Source organism: Mycteria americana, chromosome 2 (genome assembly GCF_035582795.1).
Source record: "Mycteria americana isolate JAX WOST 10 ecotype Jacksonville Zoo and Gardens chromosome 2, USCA_MyAme_1.0, whole genome shotgun sequence".
NCBI classification, from domain to species: Eukaryota; Metazoa; Chordata; class Aves; order Ciconiiformes; family Ciconiidae; genus Mycteria; species Mycteria americana.
In genome coordinates this window covers 147,738,070-147,761,690 of record NC_134366.1, presented here as the reverse complement: position 1 = coordinate 147,761,690, position 23,621 = coordinate 147,738,070, and the positions used below count along the sequence as shown (strand labels likewise).

The following is a 23,621-nucleotide window of genomic DNA, read 5'->3' as shown; positions in this document are numbered from 1 at the left end:
GTAATAGCTAGTATGGGGCTATGTTTTGGATTTGTGCTGGAAACTGTTGATAACGCAAGGATGTTTTAGTTACTGCTGAGCAGTGCTTGCACAGAGTCAAGGCCTTTTCTGCTTCTCACCCCACCCCACCAGCGAGTAGGCTGGGGGTGCACAAGAAGCTGGGAGGGGACACAGCTGGGACAGCTGACCCCAGCTGACCAAAGGGCTATTCCAGACCATATGGCATCATGCTCAGCATATAAAGCTGGGGGAAGAAGAAGGAAGGGGGGGACGTTTGGAGTGATGGTGTTTGTCTTCCCAAGTCACCGTTAATGTGTGATGGAGCCCTGCTTTCCTGGAGATGGCTGAACACCTGCCTGCCCATGGGAAGGAGTGAATGGATTCCTTGTTTTGCTTTGCTTGTGTGCACGGCTTTTGCTTTACCTATGAAACTGTCTTTATCTCAACCCACGAGTTTTCTCACTTTTCCTCTTCCGATTGTCTTCCCCATCCCACCAGGGGGGAGTGAGCAAGTGGCTGTGTGGGGCTTAGTTGCTGGCTGGGCTTCAACCACAACATGGATATATCGGTTTCGATGTTACAATCCAATATGTAACTTAGTTTTTGGAATATAAAAGGAGACTAAGATACTGCCTCTTTTCTGGAGTATTGCTTAGCACATGTGTATGTGAAAGTTACTACTTAGACAACAATATGTTAAGGTGTCAAAAAACTGGCTCCTCCAAAATATGGAGAGTACTGCTTGTGTATTTAGGAATGGTGGGCATTTTGAAGTGGGTCTACAAGTTTATGAATGTAAGCAAGAGGTCACCCACGCTGGCTGGACAGAGTTTGGAAAATGTGAACTCATAATCCATTGATTTCTCTGTTGGCAAAAGAAGTCCAGTCCTTCAACACGAAATATTAGACAATTTGCAGTTCAGCTACACAATTTTGAACTCTGTGGAGGAGCTGGACAACAATGAAAGTCACTAAAGCAGATGTCACTAAAGTTTGCAATGCCTCTGATAAGCAAAAATGGCTTTGCATGTTATGCCTTAAAGTGCTTCTGCCAGGTCCTATTTCCCTAATTTTCTAAATGTAGGCTTATTAACTCTTCGCATGCTGACTTGTCTCTGCTGCAGTAATGAGCACTCTTCCTCCCTAGCTGTGTTGGTTACCAGATGCAAAAAAAATTTGTGACTGTCAACTGCCAAAGCAAATTCTTTGTTATCCATTTTCCTTTCTTATCACTTTCTCTTGTCTTTTTGATACAGTATCATCCTGCAAAGGAAAGACTGATCCCATATCATGCCTGGTACTGTATTTTTGGGGAGGTTTTTTCCCATTTGTATTTCCAGGCTCAGGCAGGACAACACATGAAATTTGCATGGAGACCTCAGATGGGATTCTGAATACTCCCCCAAGCCTCCAGACCTTTCTGATCTTGTGTCTGGCTCAGAGTATCATTGATCCAATGGTTAAGAATTATTCTGAACAAAAAAACCTCTCTTCAATAGCGCAGACTCAAATCCTGAAGTGTTTATTATGTGAACAATGAATCAAAACATCCTACTGTTAAAATCACTGTTGTATCACCATATTTTTAAGGATAGCCACTATTTTTCTGCAATTTACAATGTCTTATGCCCTGCAAAGCCAAACTGTTCAGCCAAGAGTGGCAAGGAAGGTTAACTAGCAGTTCCTGTCTCCAGAGATCAGTTGATGTTATTGATTATGCTGTTGTATAAAGAAGGAAATGAAGAAGCCACATTAATTTTAGTTTTGTTGAATATCCATCATAGTGAAGGGTCAAAGAAGAATGAATGCCTAATGAAAACAAGTGGAAGCATTGAAAGGGAATAATTATTCACAAGATCAGAATGAAAAAAACTACCAAGGGGGTTGTGTATTTGTCTGGGCTGTAAATGCTATTACAGTCTACGAAGTCTAGGGAGGAGTGAGATGTATTCAGACTACCTATTTCGGTCTATAACACAGACATAGAGGCTTAAATTACACCTACCTTCAAAAAAATTGATGGCAGAATCAATCTTACTAGCCAGAGATGGTAAGTCATAGCTGTGTATACGTTCTACAGGAATGACACTCTGGGAAATGTAAACTGTCTGAATAGGGCTCCTATGTCATTCTATAGACTGCCCAGGGAGCCAGACAACCTTTGCTTCACTCATGGACGGGTCTCTTGAATTTAAACATCTGTTGGGTGTGCAAGTCCATTGTAAGCACCATAGTAGCTGGTCAGAATATGTCTTGTTACCACTAACCAGTTGTGTGACCAGCTTCAAGGAGAAGTATCTACACTGCAAAATCTGTTGACAAAACTAGTGCAAAGTAATCTGCTGCAATCTCTGCATGCAGATATAGGCCTGGCTAGGGATAATGAGTTAATTCTCTCTGGGACTAAGACAAATGCTGGCAAAACAGAGAGAGGTTTGCATTGATTTTTTTTCTTTTGCTGTGTTTTTCTAGGAGGCAGGCTGGCTGTGGACTGATCTCTAGTAACCATTGAATTTACACTTAAGCAACTACCCTTTTTGAGCGAATGCAAAAAAGCTCAACCTGGTGAATTTATCATGTTTTTGCATTTATTACATTGTAGGAGAAATCAGATGACACCAAAAATGAAATCATGAGAGAATCCTCTGCAAGGATTTTAAGGGACAGAAGTATTTTCAATAATAGGACATTTGTTTAAAGGCTTTTAGAAAAACCTTTCCCCTTTTCTTTTGGCTTTAGGTCTATTTTGAAACATAACATGACTATTTTGCCCTTCTACCCTTCTACTGTCACTGTTTTTATCTGGAAATATTTCTCATCAGATAGGAGTGTCCTATACAACAGGGAAACAAAACATTTTTGCTTGTTCAAAAAAAAATCCAAAGGTTTCACTGTGGAATGAGAAAGGGTCTGATGACATTTTCTAGCAGCCAGCAAATCATGCTGTCATGCATAGGGAAAAAGCCACTAAAATATCCCCAGCTAAAATATCGCAAAATTATGTAGAACTCAATCCTAGGGAGCCATCTGCCATGTGAAAGCTCCACTGATTTCTACAGGCGTTCATTGCAGGCAGGCTTGCAGGACTGGACGCATAATTTGTCCCTTTTAGAAACTGTAGCTGTCGAAAAGAAGCCTTCATCAAAAACACTTGAGTGGCAGAGGCTGCCTGAAAAAAATGTCTGTGAATTCAGTTGGGCAAAAAAACCCACCACGTACATACCCTCAAAAGGAGTTTGTGCGCTGGCTGAAAATGCACCACAACTACAGGTACAGAACTGAGCTACCCGTGAAAGGTCTGATCCTGCCATGTGTATGCATGGAAATCTGCCTGCTGTCGAGGAGTCTTCTGTTCAGAAAGTGTGCAGATAAAGTTCCTCCTCAGTGATTGTCCTTTTCTGAATTATAGGCCCTTTAAAACATAAGTTAAATAATGCCAGACCATGTGGAGGAATTTTTGACATACAGTAGACATATATGGAGAGATGTGTCTATGTATGTATGTATAATATTTTAGTATTGCCTTTCATTTTGTTAACAAATAGCTATGGGGAATGGTTTCGTGGGTCCTGCCTTGGGACAGAGAGATGGCCGAAGAGCCTCTCAGGGTCCTTCTCCCAGCAGTGTGTTTCTGGAAGCACTGAACCTCGATGTGGAGGAAACAATCTGCAGAGAGGCAGAAGGGGATGTGTTTTACAAATTGCAGCCTGATGAGCTCTGCAACAACATTAAACACCCATGGAGAGTTACTATAATACAAATACTAAATGAAAAATCTTTTATGGCAGTAGTGAAAGCAAAGCCTTTGATATATACATAAAATAGATAAAATTCCATTAATTTTCAACTTGGGACAGACGGTATATTTGAATTTACAGACATGCCAAATGGTAATTTTGGCTTCCAGTCTTTGAGATGTGGCTGATCTATTATGGGTGATAACAGCATATGCTACTTTCTGAGTCAGTTTCTGTTATGTCATGAGAAGCACCACCACAAGTAATGGAAGGCATTTTTACATTAGCTAAATTACCAAATGAGGTTTATAACATAGAAAATAGGTGGGCTCCAAAGGTAGATTCAATATTTCAGATGGATGTCAAATTCAATACTGAGTAAATAAATCAACAAAAGCTTATCTCACATGACAAATCAACACAGCATGTAGCTTGTTCAGATTTTTTTATTTCATGATGTCAAAGGGTTGTGTATCTGGACAACTTTCTTTAGCTGGTTATGCCTGGGAGAATTAACAGAGACATTTGGCGTTTGTGGGTCTGTGTCCGAACTTGTATGTCCTGGGGAGGTACGTAGCTGCTTGAGACGCCGCAGAGCAGCGGCAAACAGCCGAAGAATGGGAGCATCTGAGTGCAATTTGATGGAGCAGATGTTGCATCCCGGCACTCCACAGCTGCCTCAAGGCTTTGTCTGGTGTCAGCCCTTTCCTAAATGAGTTTTCATAATGTATTTATCTGTTAATTGACACATAAAAATATATGTCAATATAACATTAAGCATCTATCTTAAATTAACAAATGCCAGGAAATCGGAGGGGAAAAAAAAAGCCTAAGCTTGACTCCCACCAGAACTTACCTGCTGTTTTCCATGGGGAAGAAACTGCTGATGCAGACACACTTTACATGCCACAGAATTAAACTTTTTTTTTTTTTTTTTCCTGGTACTTACTAAAGGAAATAGTATTTCTGTGGAAAGATTCTTTTTGACAACTGCATGGGCATAGGCAACACCTCCAAGCCTGGTAAGGGTTTTGGCAGTTGCTCCTGACTTTGAGGGGTGCTGCAGTATTAGAACAATTTGTTTGTTTTTAGCTGGTACCCAGGCTCTGGTGTCACCAGAGTTGTCCAACCACTGACCAGGCCAAGCAGCGAGGCAATTCCCTTACTCCTTGCAGAAACGTAAAGATGCTCCCCCTCAATCTTTCAGTGTTTCCACCATTTCGACAGCAGAGAGCTAACAAAACATAGTGGTGGCCCTCATTTCAGGCATAAGCTAGGGTAGCTCCTTCAATACAGTAGCCCATTTTTTACCATATAAGATGAGAAATCCAGAAACAATCTACTTCTCAGGCTGAAAAGATTCAAATCTACCATTTTACCTTCAGAGGAATACACTGCCCACCGGTGGGTGAGGATACCTGTCACCAAAGCTATGCCACAAAGAGTTCAAGCCTGAAATGGGCAGCCTGGGAAAAAGACAGACTCTGTTTTAGTGCTTGGGGAAGTCAAATGAGTGTGGAGCTCATGGGCACCAATCCCTCTTCCCAGGACAATTTATATATTTAGTGTTAAACCACCATTAGAAAGACAGATCCTAGGAACTTCACCTTAGATCACCAGTTCATGCCCTCTGTTGCCTTTGCCCTTGGCCCCAACGAATCTTGTTGCCCTCTTTTCTAGGCAGCAAGATAAAGTCCATAGGAAGGAGAAATCATAGAAGAGTTAAGGCACCTTCCCGAGGGAGGAACAGGAAGTGCATGGCTGAAAACATCCAGTCAGAAACAGTGATTAAATCTGGACACCTCAGCTCTCAGGAGGTTGTTTGAACCATGATGACATATAAAAGGGCACAGAAAGCCTAAGCCCTTCTCCAGTTTTGTTTTGAAAAGGAGTGAGCCCTTTTTACTCTGTTAGCAGAAAAGCCCTCAGTACCTACCTTCATGAATCTGGGACTGGGAGGTGGAGGCTATTGCACCGTGGCTTCCGCAACCCAGGATGTGTTTTATATTTGAGCAATATTCACATAAGACTGTCCAGACCCCATCTGCCTGTGTGCTTGTTTCCATACTGGCTGATATCCAGTGATTAAGACCAGTGGTATCAGGTGCATCAGCCTTTGCTGCGGGTCTGGAGAGGGGAGAGGGTTGCACGCAGGTCCCTGTACAAGAGCTGGTGAGAGGCAGGGTGACAGCCAGCAGAAAGGCACACTTTAATTGGCCAAAGTTGTGGTCCCCCAGGCACACAGACTCAGAGAGTCACTAAGGTTGGAAGGTATCTCTGGAGGTCTCTAGTCCAAGCTCCCTGAGCAGGTTGCTCAGGGCCGTGTTCAGTTGGGTTTTGAGTATCTCCAAGGATGGAGACTCCACAGCCTCTCTGAGCAACCTGCTCCTGTGTTTGATCACCTTCACAGTAAAAGTACATTTGAGTGGCATTTCCTGTACTTCAGTTTTTTCCTATTGTTTCTTGTCCTATTCCGGGGCACCACTGAGAAGGCTCTGACTCTGTCTCCTTTACTCTCCTTTACTCCCCCCATCAGGTATTTATACACACGCATAAGATCCCCCTGAGCCTTGTCTTCTCCAGACTGAACAGCCCCAGCTCTATCAGCCTCTCCTCCTATGTCAGGCTTCGTGGCTTTTGCTGGACTCACTTCAATATGGCCATATCTCTTCTGCTGGGAAGCCCAGACCTGGGCACAGTAGGTTTTGTCGATCTGGCAATGCTCAGTTTAAGCTCTCAGACCACACCTTGGTGCACACAGCCCAGGCAGGCAGGATATTGCCTTTCCAAGCTGAGGACCGTGCAGAAGGCTGTCCAAACCCACACGGATGTCTCTCCTGATAAACAGTGCAATAATGCCTCTGGCTACACTAACGCCTGGTTGCCCTGTGCTAAGTGGGTCGCAGTAGCCCTCTGTGTAGTGCCCACACATCTCCGGGGGTACCCCAGTGCAGCTGTGGGGGTGCAGGGAGGGTACTAAGGACGTGTCCCTACTGCACCACCTGGTTGGGCGCTCCCCTGTGTGGGTAGAGTGATGGCACACACCGAGGCATAGGGTGCCATGTCCCCATGAAACTCTGTCAACATTGTTCATAGATAACTGTTGACTAGTCCTAACTGACTGGTTATTCTACAACTATTTTCCTAGCTTTTAATTCATCTTTCAACTGAAAGTATTTCCCCTTTACCTTTGTCTCTTTTGGTTAACACACTTCTAGTCCTATCCTAAATTTTCTTGCATGCATGCCATGAACAGAGCTGCCACTACCCCTGCTGGTTCCTGATGACATACCTGAGTGGTGACATTGATGGAGAAATGATTGAAGTGCTTTGAGCGCAATGTTTGCAATGACTGTCCATAATATGGAGGTGGTAATGCTCAGGATACACCTGTTCCTCCTTATGGACCACCTGTCTCTCTGAAAAGGTGTAGTCTGTGAGGTTGAAAAGAGGCAGATGTGAGCTTGCTTATACATGTACTTCCTGCTTATGTGGATGAAACACCTATAAATGCTGCATTTTGTCTGAAGAAGTCTTACTCTAGGAAAAAACCCATCCTCTTGTTTTATTGCTATGAAGTAATTGAAATGCTGTTAAAACCACATTAGCAGGAACAATGGCAGCGTGGGGAAACTAGCCTTGTGTAAGGCAAACTGCACTTCTGAAGAAAATGACCTTGCATGCAGATCAAGGGCCTGCCAACAGCAATTGGTTCAAGTTTTTATGGTCTACCTCTCCTTCGTCCAGCACCCCCATGAAGCTTGACATCCCAGCTGCACCATGTGCTCTTCAGCTTTTTCATCCACACACAATATCATACAGTCTCATTCCCTTGAGATTTCTTCCCCTGTGTACTCTCTTCCCATGCCCCACTGCCCACCCCAGTGCCCTTCTCCTCCCAGTCCCATGCACCGCAGCCTCGCAGCCCACCAGCATCTTAGCCCTGGTCTCCAGCTCCGCATCTGCACCATTTCACGTGTAGCTTGGTGACTACTACACCCACCAGCACTTGGTGGGTGACTACAGACCACCAGCTATGCGGTCTGTAGAGCAGACCCTCTGCCAATAGCAGAGATAGGAAGAAGGAAGGAGCGAAGCAGGCAATCCCCTGGTCTGCAGAGCATCGCGGGTCCCCTACAGGTCACCATCTCTGTTTCATGAGATTGGGAACTGAAGAGAAGAGGCATACTGGAGACGTGAAATGAGGGCAACGGTGGGGCCAGGGCAGCACTGAACCTACGCTATGATTGGCAGATTTAAACACAATTTTACTACTGAAAATAAAATGAAAATGATCACAAATTGCAGATTGCAAATGTAATATTCCAAAACCTGTTTCAAATCTGGAAACGCTCCAAGACCAAAAATAATGCACTTTTTTTTTCTTATCAGTTAGGATTGCTCTCATTCTTTCAAAGCATGTCTTCCTTTATGGAAGTACTCTGAATTAAGAATTTGGCTATAGGAACCAAGCTAAAACAGAACAGAATGAAGTTCCAGAGTTTTAAAAACAGTTGCAGAGAGAGCAAAGAGAAAAAGGAACTTGGAGCAAAATGCTGACAGTGTTTGAAATTATTAGTTTATTCTGGGGTATAAACTAACCACACTGGAGCATCAACTAACAATTCCAGTACTGTGACTACTAAACTCTCTTGGATAGGAAATGTCATAATGCTATTTTAAAATATATTCTAAAAAGGACTTTTCTAGTAGAGATGTAAACACAGCAGGTCCAGAGAGGCAGAATGGAAAATCAGCTATAGACATTACAGCAAAATACTCTAATACCACTGGTAGCACAGATGAGCTGGATCCTAAGGCAGACATGATGTTCAGTGTCTGATGTGTGATGTATAGAAATAGACAGTCCTCCTCAAAACTGCAGGACTAACAAAACGCTGCACTTCTCCCTTTGTCACAAAGAGCATGCAGGATGGATGTGATCTGCCAATTACTTTATTCTCAAGACTGAATTAGCAAATATCATCTGCTCCTTCCTGCTTCTATTCAGGAGAACAGAAAACAGGGATCTTGTTCCCCCCAGCTCATAGAGGGATTTACAGTCTGTCCCAGCAGTTTACAGATGGAGGACGTTGCATGAGGAACATGTGTGTATGCAAGTCATCAGGACTAGGGCAGGTAATCGCGAGCGGAGGTGTGTGAAGTACGTCAGGGTGGGGCTGTACAATTGCTCTTTGGGTAATACTACTTTCCATTTCTGAAAACTCTCTCCATCTGCAGACTACCACAGATGAATTGTGCCTATAATTACTATGGCCTGTTCAGGTTTCAAATGTTTGAAATAGCAAGTCAAGTCCCAGGCAATCATGAGTTTGGTTTAAAGATCATTCTTTGAGATTATAAAACATGGTTACCAGATCGCACAGAAAACACAACTCAGTGATGGAACAGGTCCTTTCCAGTCCTCTGTTTCTAAAATCATATATTTTTTCCATCAGTTTACTGGTTCAATCACCCCAGAAGCTGCAAGTGGTTCAAATCTGAAGCCATCCAAGGCATGTTATGTATCATAGAATCATAGAATCATTTAGGTTAGAAAGGACTTTTAAGATCATCGAGTCCAACCGTTAACCTAACACTGCCAAGTCCACCACTAAACCATGTCCCTAAGCATCACATCTACACATCTTTTAAATACCTCCAGGGTGGTGACTCAACCACTTCCCTGGGCAGCCTGGTCCAATGCTTGACAACCCTTTCCGTGAAGACATTTTTCCTAATATCCAGTCTAAACCTCCCCTGGCGCAACTTGAGGCCATTTCCTCTTGTCCTGTCGCTCTGATGCTCTGCCACTTTGCCTGTAGACTAATAGAGACCACATTTCCTGAACTGATGAGCAGCAAGCAGTTTTAACTCTACTACCTGGGTCTACAAACAACAGCCTAAGTTTCACATTTGCTGATGGCTTTGTTTGTATAAAGTTTGTGATTTACTCAACAAAGCAAAAAATGTGCAAAAAGTACCTTCACCCCAAACTTACAACTATTAATTAAAAGATCAAATAATTTTGTCTCTCAAATGGAATGTAAGACAGTGTATCCAAGTAGCGGGGCATACTTTGTGGGATTTAAGTGAATGTACAGGGTGCAGCTTAATTCAGCATTGTGGAGTTTTTAAGAATACCTAAGATTTGGCTGCATTTTTAAACTGTGACAGCATCACGGTCAAAGCACAATGGGGATAAAAAGTATTTACCATCACCAACTCAATCAAAGCGACAGCATGGACTTTTATGACAACCTGTGCAGCACTATGAGCCACTCCCTCAGTTCCCATCAATCCTTAATCACCTGAATGTATGCAGCACAAAAGGTCTCTTTATTACTGGAAAGCACATTAGAGAAAAACTAACCAGCCATTTCTTTGCTTTTGCATGTCATGCTCTCCTGAAATGCCATGGAGCCAGAGGATTCCCCTTAGGGAGGGAGTCGCTCCTCAAGCTACTTTTCAAGTCCCTGGTGAGAGCTGATCTTGGACTTCTATGCTCCAGATCAGGAAAGGAAAAGAATGAGGTTGCTCAGCCATCTCACTCCAAAGTGGTTTCCTTGTCATTGTGTGAGTATAACTGAGAAGCACAGCTCTACAAAATAGCCTTTATCATTAAGAATATCATTAAGAATACTTAGCTGTATAGCAACTGGGAGTTTATGGCACTGCAAATTGTTTATACTTTTGCGAACCACTGTAAAATCAAAAATGTAGAGGCTGCATTAATTTTGGTAGAGGCAAATGCTTTCACAAATTACCAGGCTTGAAAAATTAAGATGCTACTTTCAAGGCCAAATTTTTAAAGATATGTCAATCTATTTTCCATTAATGCCATCACAGTTATTGGGGGGGTGGGAGGGTTTACCCATAATTTCCTCCCTACTGGGGTAAGCCACAGACTTTATATAAGCAATACCATCAGTATGCACAAGTTGGATATGAGGTGCACCATCTGTACATGCAAATGACAATTAAAAAGACATATTCAAATGACTGTGCATGCATAGAGGCAATAGTGGAAAAATTGGCCCAAGATTTCTGTATCTCTTACAGAGGTAAAAACGTCTGTTAGATGCCATACTCCCCTAAGAACTGTGAGGAAGTCAAACTTCTGAATGTAATGCAATTTCTCCTCTTTCATTATTAAGATTTAATACATTTTGAGGTTGGAGAAGGCAAAATATCTCACTACAGACTGGTTAGTACAGAATGTAAAAAAACAGAAGCTGCTAAGTATTGAAATAATGAGGGCATTTTCCTCCTTCTACATGTAAATTGTCTCATATTCCAATTTATTTCCGTATAAATTTATTGTTGCATATGCTAATACACAGAAATTGAAACAAGAAAAAAATACTTAAATGCATTGTAAAACATATGGAAACATACAGATTATGTGATCTTTACTAAAAATCCATCTTAATGATGAAAGCACCATTTAGCATCCACTCTGGAACTGCACTCCTTCATTTATTTATGAGGCACTACTTTCTGTAGACAAAGAAAGTATCTTCCAAAAATAGGAGTGCCATATTTTCAAGACACACTGTATATTTTATTTTTGTAACTAGTAAATGTCAAACAGTATTCACACACAGTGTTGACGCATTAATGTTTTCATTCAACAGCGAAGATACCTTTCCTTGTTACATTATATATTTATGACACACAGAGCTGTCAAATGAATTATGTCAAAGCAGCTAAAGTCAGACCTTGTGACACTTGAATCATAGAATCAGGGCAAATAACCTTTAAAATGAAAGACATACGATGAGAATTAGAAACATTTAATTTGCATAAATATAATGTTAACAGTCTTTTCCTTATTACATATTTTATGCCTAATTTATAATTGTCACTATATTCATTTCTTAACATCAGTTTGCACTCTATTTTTTTCCTCATTGCTCGCTTTCTTTTGGAATGTGTGAAACACAAATTCTGTAAGAAGCATATGATCAGATCCCCATTTTAACATACTCTGATTAGCACATCTTAAATTTTGTGGAAAACTCTTCATTCACATAATATACTATCTAAAATTTAGAATTAATTCCTAAAAATAGCTAAAAATTCCAAACATATCAAGCAAATAAAACATCTCTGAAAATATTGGGCTATCTCTTGAAAACAATCTTGTATTAAAGTTTTCCTATGAAGTAGAGAATACACCAAAATGTGCAAAATTGAAGCATTGATTGTCATAACTAGATGATTCATACATTTTGAATTTAGGAATGTAAAATCTGAGCATCTAAGTACATGTATAGGAATCAAAGTGAATGGTTAGATTTTCAGAATTGCTTACTACTCAGAGTAGTAAACTCTTGGTTTCATCAGTTGAAACCTGTTAGTAAATGAGACATTTCCTCGAGCCTCTGCTACGGGGCGTGGAGTATCTCTCACACCTTTGGAAATCAATAAGAACAGATAGCCCTCCGCACTTTGCCGGACTCTGCCCTTATTGCTAACACTGCACAAGCTTATGTATGCAAGCACAGTTAATAAAACTTTGCGTTACTCTGAAAACTCCCTAGGGATGTTCAGGTAAATCAGGCTGGAAGGTACTAAGATGAATGTCTGCCTCAGGAGGGCACAATAACTAAAACCCTTATTCTTACTGGCTGTAATTCACCTCCATGTGGATAGCTAGACCAGGGCCTGCACTGCTATAAGGAGACACAGACTTTATGCAGTCTCTTTGTTACATGGTGAGTTTGGCTCACTTAACACTTCTGAATCAGAAGAATAAATATGGTTTATTCTATTCTATTCTATTCTATTCTATTCTATTCTATTCCGTTATTTTATAATAATGGTGGTTGGACTAGATGATCATTGTAGGTCCCTTCCAACTGAACTATGTTATTCTATTCTATTCTATTCTATGCTATTCTATTCTATTCTATTCTATTCTGGTGAAGCTAATTGGGATGTTTTGGGTTAAGCTCCTATAGATTTACATAGTAATTCTTCCTGAGAGCCAGAGGGAAGCCAGTGGACAGTCTATACAAGGAAGCATTGAGGAAAGGGTTGAAATTGATAGTAAATGCCAAAACTTAATCTAGAAAGTTTAGGGTGTTTCCTTAAATCTTCACTAAAGAATTGAGCAGTTGTTTGTCAGTTGACTCTGCAAGTGAAGCAAACACACCACCACCACAGACTCAGGCAAGACGCTAAGGAACTCCCAGCCCACCAGCAGGGAGACCGGTGATCTCCTGGCAGTCGGTCACTGGTGTAAGAAATCTGATGGCATGTCATCCGGGTCACTTGAAGGCAGGTAACATGCAATCACTAGTTTTAGTGAACATCAGTAGCTCAGAGGAGTGGTGGTGGAGAAACAGAAACTGCATCAGTAGTGAAGTAATTTGCCCCCCCAGGCCAATGGTAAAAAAGAAATGACCCTCCCTCACCCACTAACCATGGTTCTATAAAGCAGTTCTGGTCTGACAGAGCTTAAGCTCAGTACAGGCGTTTTAGAAGCAATTGAAAGGGCAGCTGTCTTCATGGGTCCCTTGAACGCTCTGTTCTACTGAGAAACAACTGTCCTAAGTGGTGCCACTTGCTGGAAAGGGAATCTAATTAACAATGTATATTCTCAGAAATAGAAAGAAATTTAGGCTAATTAGCCTAATATAAGGTCAAACACATTACAGGAATATTACAAGTATCCCAAAGCCCAGCGTTGGAAGGTCAGGAAATTTAGAGTTATGATTAAATGTTTTAAGGGAAGAAATGTATTTCATCCCGGATTCTGCCCTGAGAGACAATCAAGCAGTGATCCCGGCATTAAGACATTTTGAATTGGAAGTCTTACACTGATGAAACACTTTTTAAAATTACACTGAAGCTCTTTGAGCTAATGGAGATAAATGTCCATCTCAAAACAGCCATTTAGCTGTGGAAAAGTTATTCTTATTGAAAGCAGTGGAAAGTGGAAGCCATTTTGATTAACACTACAAAATTGCTAATTTGATGCAGAGATGCAGAGGATTTCATGAAGGGCTAACACTACAAAGAATTTTAAAAGCTTCCATGTTGTTCCATTTACCAGATCATTCAGACTAAAACCGAAAGTCTCCTGGTAGATGCTATCTTTCCTAAAGACCCTATTTTTAACAATGTCATTAATCATCTTATCTGTAAATTTTCAGAAAAAAACATATAGCCATCAAAGAATAGTTACTGAACTTAGTAGAAAAGATACCATTTATTCATTTATTCATTTTTTCAGTTTTACAGTTGAGATCTCCATTCAGCTGTGACATACAATTGATGCTTCTACAATTAAAGTACAATGTAAATAGTTTCTAAAGTGTTAAAAAATTACTAAAACTGTTTGAGGAAATTATTAATCAAATGTTATAGCCTGTTACCGAGTCCAAGGATGTAATGAGTCGTCTGCAATCAACTACAGCATCTGAAATGAATGCGCTTGGGACAATGTACAGAACTTCTTTCTCCTGTGTATAGCAGGCTTCTCACAGTTACTAATCAACCCTTTACGTAGTATTTATGAAAGCAGTCTCAGCAGAACATGTACAGAACAATTCTGGTCATCTGTGGGACAAAGTGGGGAATAACTCCAAGAGTCACCTATAACTGAAAGGGTAAAAAAACCCATGGCTCTCTCCCATTGTCTTCTAGTAGTGTGGAATCACCAAGACGAGAAGAAAAGCCTATCGATGCCTTTACACAAGTATGTAGGGATGCGAAAATCACTCCGTGAGCCACCTCATCTACTGCAAGCAGCTGCTTTGGGCAAAGAGAGCAAGGAAAGTCCAGACAAGCATACAACCGTAACTGCTGCTGAAAACAGGATGCTTAGCATTAGATTTTGCCTATACGCTCCAGCCGCACAAAGCACCCTTGTACTTCTCTCCTCTCTGTAGTGCTAAGACAGGCATTACAGCTGTGCCATATTCATTTACCTTTTTATTTCCATATGTTTTTGAAGTCTGTGAGGAAAAATCCTACTCCTCATCCTTCCTCTTTTTTGGATTGGTTTTTGCTCGACTCTTACATTTTATTGCTAGTGTTCATGTATAGCAACAAAGGCAAGAGGAAAAATGTCATACATGTTGCCACATAATATGGTACTGATATGATAGCATAATCTAATACGATTGCTGGCAATCCATAATTACAAGCCAAATACTCAACCCGTGAATTCCCCCACCCCATTTGTGTGCTTGCACACGTACTGCAGAACTGGGGTTGGAATGTGGCACACACCTTATGTGTCTCTCTACTGTCATTTCTTGGCTGCTACAGCTGAAGATTTCACCACCAAAAAAATCACAGCTGAAACTGGAAATGCAGACTACTCTGTGCTGGAAACAAGAACAAGTTTTGGAAAAATATTACCAGTTTTTCCTCTTCGATCTGAGCTAAAGAATACCTATGGCTTTGAAAACGTAGCAAACCATAACAATAACTCATGACAACTACTAGAGGGGGAGACGATCCAGTGCACTTAGCCAACATACATCTGCCTTCTCTCAGTGCTCCCACTGACCTTGGCAGGCATTAAAAAGCATACAAAACCAAGTACAAAAAATAGAAGAATATGTTAGCTGTGATATGATGCTGTTATTGCAACTGGCTGTCTTGAACAGAAGAAAGGGTAAGTAAAGCCATTAGAAACAGAGTATGCACTGGTATATGGCTTCCTGTATGTACTGTATCAATTATAACACACTGGTTTTAAGAATTCATAATGTCTCATTATTCCATGCACAAAACTACAGATGCATATTACAACTAATGTTACAATAGAAGATATCTAAAAGACTATACCTTACTGGTAAACACAGTACCTCATGCCTGCTTTATAATAATTTGTATCTAAATGTATATAAAAATATTATATAAAACCACTATAGAACAATTGTATGAACATTCTCTGAGTCATGGCAGCTGAAAGATTTTTTTCTGAATGGCAGATCTGTCATTACTGAATGTAGTAAATATATATGGCATACAAAAGATCATCTATGAGATCCCCTGGAGAAAAAAGCTAAGGAGAAACCGTGGTGTAGTTCATTCTGAATATGAGCAGATCAAACTAGCCATATTCAGTGGGTTGACATCACACTTCACTCTGTTCACTGAACTTGCTGTAATTCTAAATTGAGAGAAACAGAAAAAAATGTATTACAATGTTTTCCTAGAATATCATGTAAAATTAGCAGATGAAGCAGTGCTAGTTTGAAAATCCCACCATTATAAAGACTAATAAATCAAAAAGTTATTTATGATGAGGATGAACTGCATAAAGCAACAGATGATTCTCTTACCAACTTATCAACATAAAAATGAGAATTACATGACATTAACCTTGGAGGATGTAGATAAGAGCACCTTTGCATTTCTGCACAGCAGCAGAGATGAAAAGGAACCATGAAGCCCTCTTGCCTCTACCTTTCTGCCGGTGAAAGACTATTTCCTGCTGTGGGGGGAAGCTGAAATGTAAATCGGAATGAATCACTTTCCATAAATCGCCAACTCCTTCCTTCTGTTCTTTTCCAGCCTAGCCTAGCCTAGCCTAGCCTAGCCTAGCCTATCCTATCCTATCCTGCCTTTTTTCCTTCATATAAACACTCAAAATTCCTGCTGACATCAGCATCTTAAAAAGGCACAGGAAGAGTACATAGACAGACTGTGTTACAGTGTGGTGCTGCTATTGTGCTCACCCTGCCTTTTTACTCCTGTTCATCTTATCTTCAGGTGTTAAATGCAAGGGACACATAAAAAAAACCCAAATCACATACTCTGAATACTCTGAAGAGGCATCAGCAGCATATATACACTGTTCATAATTACATTTAAAATTTGAGGCTGCATGCAAGCCTTTCAGACTAATCTGCTAAGCCACTATTGAGAGCTTTGATTTGCTTAGCAGCTCTGGTAGAAACATGGGATCAGTTCCTAGAAAAGTGGGCTTCTGAGCGCTAACTATCCCTTTTCACTTTGGACATTTGTCCTGGTCTTCCCATGTCCCATTTCCATAAAACAGGAATGCTAGTACATAACTATCTTACAAGAATGTTAGGAAGCTTAATTAATGTCTATAAAGAATGCAGACATTTTATAACACAACAGTCATCCTAAATCATCTAATCAGACCCAGACAAAATATACAATAGTCATCCCCATTATTTCTGCCCTGCAGTTACTACTTAGTAAATTATTTCTTTTGCAGGGCAACAAAATGAAAAATGTTGAAAAGCTCTGAAGAGAACATGTTTTTCTGGTCAATCCACTAGACCAACTGTGCCAACTCACCTTATCTGGATAAATCAATGGAAAGTGATTTTGTCCATAGGCAACTCTAATTTAATTAGTAGAATATAAAGTGGAGAAAAAAAACCCCAAAACCACAGACCATGATGAGCCCTCTCTCCAAAGTGCTCTGAGCCAAGCTCTAGCCATGTTTGGAATCATAAATAAAACCATGGGAAAGTCCACTACTTGTAATGCATGCTCAGCTATGCTGGGATTACAATGGAAATGGCTCACAGTTTATAAGGAAAACCCAGGTTTACATCTTTTTCACAAGGAATACAAGAATTACTGACCGAGTAAATACATGTTCAAGCAAATGCATGTTCAAGCCTCAAGCCTCAATTTCTGAGCCAAGCCTTCCTTCTCCCTCTAGCTCTCTCTTCCACCTCGTGCAATTCCTCCCCCCTCTTTCCACCAGTGAGCCAACACAGCAGGGTAGACACAAGCTTATTAGCTCGAAAAAAACTTGCTAAGGATCCAGAAGCGTTTCGGTCAGAACAGTACAGTTCTGTGTGAAGTAGCTGTAAGCAACCCAGAATGAGGACCGCAGGAATGTAGTTTCAGTAATGCAGAACGAGGTGAGAGTTAATTTGCCTCACCAAGAGGCTATGTTAGGTATTTCTAGATGACATTACGCTTTCCAGTGAAGAATGCACCCAGATTAATGCACCACAATACAGGGCCTCTGGATCTAGCATAGAAGACCGAGAAGTTGTTGCTAAAGGAGAGACGGTGATGGGAAGAGAGTGCTAGCAGGAAAAACTTGATAACTGCAGTCCAGAGGCGAGGACCAGATGTAGAGACTAGACAGATAAAAGATTTCTACACAAAAATTTCACTGGGTAAATAAGATTTCCCCAGACTTTAATGAATTGCTGTGAGCATCCAAGAAGCCCTCCAGACTTCACCTACCCCTGCTGTAAGTCTCACCCTGTGAATTTGAATGGCATCGATTGCTGAAGAAATAGATTCAAAGAAGACAGGATTTTCAGATTCAAGATTTCCACCGTACTGCATTGCTTTTATCAAGGAAGCTGCAATAAAACAAACATTTGAGCACTGATAAAGTAGTGAGGATATATAAACCGTCATGTTAAAAATTTTGCTGTAAGCTGATACTTGCCTTTGCAGTGTGCTAGCAACACATCGATGTGTCTGTTTTTACAGTCCATGTAAATCTATATGTGTGAAAACATGAAATTAAAAAAGCCTGTTTCAAATACCAACAGAGAACCAAATACCCGAAAAGAACGTATCCAGAGCAGGCAGGCAGTGCTGCTGTTGAAGCTGTTCTGCCAGCAGCCACCAGAGCGAGCCCTTCTATAATGCAAACACCACCAACCCACACGAATTACTCCCCCCTCCTCAAAGTGCTCTACAGCTCTACTGGTGATAAAATGAATTAAATCTCAATTTGATCAACAATTTAGCACTTTTAAAATTGTATTTGTTAGATTTTTTTTTTTCCTCCAGTTTTCCTTTTTCAGCAAGTTTCCCCATCTCCTCTCCACATGCTTACCTACCAGTCCACAAAGGCATGAATCGCACCTAGGAAACTTTGAAACTTCCAGCAGGCTATCAGAAAAGCACCATAACCGTCATGCTACATTCTGCAGTAAGTTGTTCTTTATCCTTTATTTAAAAATGTTCAACTTCACAGAGACTAAGTATTCAATAAGCTAGAAAGTAAAAAAAGTGAAAATAACTCTAGAACCAGACTAGGGCCTTTTCTGGCAGATGAGCAACATCCAAAGCAGTCCTTCCTTCAAAAAATGCTTAAATAATCCATACAAAGTGGAACAATTCTGAGAGAAGAGATTCAGCGAGAACCACATCAGAATACCCTATTTTTAAAAATAAACCAAAAGCCTGACTCAGTCTACAAATCCCTCTAGCAGCAGTGATGATATTTCGGGAAGGAGTGTAACAACGAGGACACGTTGGGTGTGTTCCTCCCCTGGGTAACTCCGTTTTGGACCAGTCATTTACTCAGAGGCAAAATACGCTCTCAACTTGCGCATTTTGCAGCCGATGATGGACTTACCCCTCACAAATTTGTCTAACACTTCTTTGATATAATTTCTATTTCTGGGGTCTCTAAGATCTTTTGGAAATCAGTTTCACAATTTTTTTTTTTTTTAATTAATGCTTTATGTCCTGGTTTCTGCTGGGATAGAGTTAATTTTCTTCCTAGTAGCTGGTATAGTGCTGTGTTTTGGATTTAGTATGAGAATAATGCTGATAACACACTGATGTTTGAGTTGTTCTAAGTAGTGCTTATACACTAGTCAAGGACTTTTCAGCTTCCCCTGCTCTGCCAGGGGCACAAGAAGCTGGGAGGGGGCACAGCCAGGACAGCTGACCCCAACTGGCCAAAGGGCTATTCCATACCATATGGCGTCATGCTCAGTATAGAAACTGGGGGAGCTGGCCTGGGGGCAGCGATCACTGCTCAGGGATGGGCTGGGCATCGGTCAGCGGGTGGTGAGCAGTTGTATCACTTGTTTTTTTCCCTGGGTTTTGTTCCTCTCTCTCTCTCATTGCTTTCCTTCTCATTACAATTTTTATTATTATTTTTTTTGTGTGTGTGTGTTCCAATTATTAAACTGTTCTTACCTCAACCCACAAGTTTTCTTACTTTTGCTCTTCCGATTCTCTCCCCCATCCCGCCGGGGGGGAAGGGTGAGCGGGCGGCTGTGTGGAGCTTAATTGCCGGCTGGGGCTAAACCACAACATTTTATCTAATAATTTTATTGAATGCCCTACATTTTGAGGTGAGACATAATAAAGAGTAACTCCCACTCAGCTTATTTAATTTTTCCAGTTTTATTTTATACTATATCCCCACCTATACATAGTTTGAATTTAACATTTTTAAGGCAGCACTTACTTCACTGCTTAATCACTGCAGTAAATTGAGAAAATGGTTAGGATAAGAAAAGGCCTGGGCTGAGACCCAAGTTCAAATCTGGTCTTCTGTCTTACTCAGAAAAATTATATGAATGAAACCTTGCATACCCACTTAAATCTGTACCCACTACACATCTATTAAATGCCAGACCCAATGGAAACGTAAGAAATAGCTTTTGACCATAATTTTTCATCCACTATATAGAACTGCTCATTATGTGGTTACTGGTTTTGGTCTTCTGGGAGCTTCTTGGAGCTCCTGCAATGCCTGAGGAGCCCAGCCTGCTAGGTATGTAACCCACAGAAGAAAACATGGAGATCACTAAGACCTCTGGCTTAGTGGAAAGCAGGACATACAGATAAAATCACAGAATTAAAAGCTGAAATTTTAAAGCGGTAAATCTACACATAGCTACACTGCAACTGACATAACTGATATGACAGGGTCAAATATGACCTAAAACAGCTTTAAAATAAAAGAAAAAAAAAGTTCAGAAACTCATCTCCATTACGTACAGATACTTACATTTGCACTGAATATCACGCAAAATCTTTAGAATTATTTTTTATATAATTCTATGTATAAACACAATGCAGTTTAATACCAAATCTGTGTTCATCTTTTCCATGAGTTTCATGCTTATCCACTGATATAGGTGAGGTGACTAGTAGCTGGCTCCAGTAACCTGTATGTGTAATTATATTTCTATATACAGAATTTGTCTGATATCATGAATACCTGAAGCAGCACTGAGACTCCAGTGTAGTCAAAGAAATTCAGTCCACTGCAGTCTAATATCAAAACACATCGCTCACTGTGACATGACTGAAACGACTCACCTACACATTTGATAAATGAAAAACTTTAATTAAAAGGGAGAATAGTCAAGAAATGCATATAAGAATAATGATAGTTCAACAAAATAAGCCCAAATTGTCACAATAAAAATTTTACTATTATGTACTGGGATATCAGTCAAGCAAATGGCACATTTTAGAAGCACAAATGAAGGACCTTCAGAGCAATGGGATGAAGTGATGACGGGCAGAACATATCATTAGTGAGATGTTTTAGACAGGAATAGTCGCTCAAGAATTAAAGAATTGCTTCTTCAGATTTGAATAATTTCTAAATGAGTCAGGATAATATCTTGGCTTGTTTGGAAAAGTTTACATGGGATACAGAGAGAATATATCTCTCTTTTAAGCTCTGATATGACATTCATTTCTGTAGTACCTAAATGCCTGCCTATGGCTTAACTAAGCCTTCCTTCTATAAGGAAGACAAATACATAAAGTGGAGTGTTTCGTTTTCCTAAGATTTTATGGTGCTTTTTTTATATACTATCACATACTGATGCTGGAGAAAAAAAGATGTTGGTAAGATTTGCGAAGGTCTTATACTCATTCTTCAACCTCAGGCCATCTTGTGCTTAAATTATGCACACTCCTGAACACTGAAATGTGTCCTGAACTAGCACATAGATAAATGATTCCTGGCTTTCATAAAGGGAAAACAAGAAAATAATGCACATCTTATTTACATTGCTCTGTGAACAAATGTTAGTTATCATAATGCACAAAACTCAAAAAAAGAGATGAAGGAAAGGAATTCTGAATGTAAAGATGGGTTAACCTAAATGGTTTTGACAGAGCAGAAGGAAAGATTTTAAACTCTTGAGAGAACTTATAATTTCCCCATGGTGTAGATTTATAACAGTGCTAATTCCTTTCTGACAGTAGTCTGAGAGCTAGAGCCTTTTGCACTTGCACCTCCAGAGATTTACTGTCTTTGTACTGTCCAACGTACATTAATAGATACGTACCAAACAAAAATACAGAATTTCAAAGGAAACCTCCTGCCTGACATCGCTGTGACGGAAACCAAGAAAGGATTTATGAGATCTGCTAGGCTGCTCACTGTAATCTTTTCTACACACCTCCTCTGCCTCTGAAACAAAAGAACTTACTCTTTCTCCCTGTCACTTACTCACGAGACCTTCCCACGCAGCTGGCCTCCTGCACTGCAGTAGAGGCTGCCTGGCTTCTGGACGGGGGTAGATACAGCCCGGCTCCCTCTCTGAACCCGTGACAAGGGCAACAGCAGCGGTTTACTTTGGTGCTGATAGAGACCAATGGCAAATCGGTATTCCCCAGAGGGAGAAAGGAAAGATTTTGACAAAGATGTACGTTGCTGCGCCTTCCAGGACACCTGCCGTAAGGATTAAGGATTATGTCTTCCTGCTCCCCTCCTTCCTAAAAATTTAAGCCTCACGGCTTGTTTTACTTTTTATAGGGATTTTTCTTTTTTCCCCTCTGGTTTTTATTTTAAAGCTCTCATGAAGTGTCACCATAGACTGGTTGGTACAAGGGACAACAGAGCACGTAAGTCCTCAAGGCAGGACTTATGCAATCAGAAAAGAGGTCTTGTGCTGTCTGTAACTTCTGTGACATGAGAAACCAGTTCCTCCAAAACAGGACTGAAATACGTACTGCCAAGACCTTCCAAAAATCTCCTCACATATAAAGTGCTTTGCACTCTTTTAGTATTTTACAGTATAGCCCTGTATAGTCTTCGGTAGCCATTATCATTACATTGCTATGTGTTACAGCAAAGCACTCTGTCACCCCCAAGTAAACTAAACATTGTGGTATCATAAAAATGTCATGAGTCTAGTTAATAAATGTAAACATTTAAACAACAGCCCCCAAATCAAATTCTTTACTGTGGCCTTAATGCTTTTAAGTGCTTTAAATAAACACAGTATTTTAATTCCATCCACAATGAAGTCATCTGTGTAAAGTATCTTCTGCAAAAGGTTGGTGCAGCTCTCCCATGGAAATGTATGTGCTCTGGTTTGATTTAAGTGTTATAAAATGTGGGAAGAGTGGAATTATCCAGCTTAATTCTTAATTGAAAGCAAACCCTTAGGTTTTTTCCTTTATTCTCTCTACTGATATACAGTACAATATTGATGGCCATAGTGTCACTGATAATTCAGTCGATGTTTTCTGAGATTTTCTCCTAAGTAGCTTTAAAGATCACAAAAATTTAACATGGCTCTAATCTTACCCTATTTTTACTTTTTGCATACTAATATTCAAGTCCCACTGTGAATGCAGGAAAAACAAGACCAGAGCTTAGCAAAACAGCCTCTTAGGCCTTTGTCTGAAGACCAGTCCAGGCAGTAACGTGGAAGTGGTTCCCCCCACTGCATACCTGTCTCAGTATGCACACAGCGGTTCATGAGAAATAAGCAGGGACTCCTGCAGAAAAGGTATTTTCATGGGTTGCCTGTTTTTGAAATCTTAAAAAGTCAGTCAAGAGCAGAATAAAAATAAGACCTGTTAGGCCAAGGTTAACAGAATTTAACACCGTTTAGCACTCATGCTTCATTGAGCGTTTGTTCTAACTGAAAATATTAGTCTCCAGACAACTTGAGTTCACATAGAAATAAATAGAAAAGCGTGGAGCCATTTTGCACACTTATATCCATCTTGGTTTTACTATCATTTATAGATAATAAACTCACCATGACAACTTCCATTGGAAAATGAACAGAGCAATGTGTTCTGCTCACACTGAAATAAAAGCAACAAACTATTAACGTACCAAGGAAAACTAGTCCAATGCATAGTAACCAGAGAAAATCAATGCAATACATAAGAATGCTGTTT

General features: G+C 40.4%; 1 protein-coding gene across 1 annotated transcript in view; it reads right to left on the bottom strand.

Moving 5' to 3' along the window:
* Window positions 1-17,863: 17,863 nt before the first annotated feature.
* The window catches only part of SLC26A7 (solute carrier family 26 member 7), a 68,660-nt gene continuing 62,902 nt past the window's right edge, over window positions 17,864-23,621 (bottom strand). The window contains exons 14-17 of the mRNA XM_075495745.1: window positions 23,477-23,525; window positions 20,683-20,783; window positions 18,157-18,211; window positions 17,864-18,067 (exon numbers count right to left, since the gene is read on the bottom strand). Of these exons, the coding sequence (XP_075351860.1) occupies window positions 17,898-18,067; window positions 18,157-18,211; window positions 20,683-20,783; window positions 23,477-23,525 (375 nt within the window). The 3' untranslated portion in view covers window positions 17,864-17,897. The remainder of the gene's footprint in view (window positions 18,068-18,156; window positions 18,212-20,682; window positions 20,784-23,476; window positions 23,526-23,621) is intronic.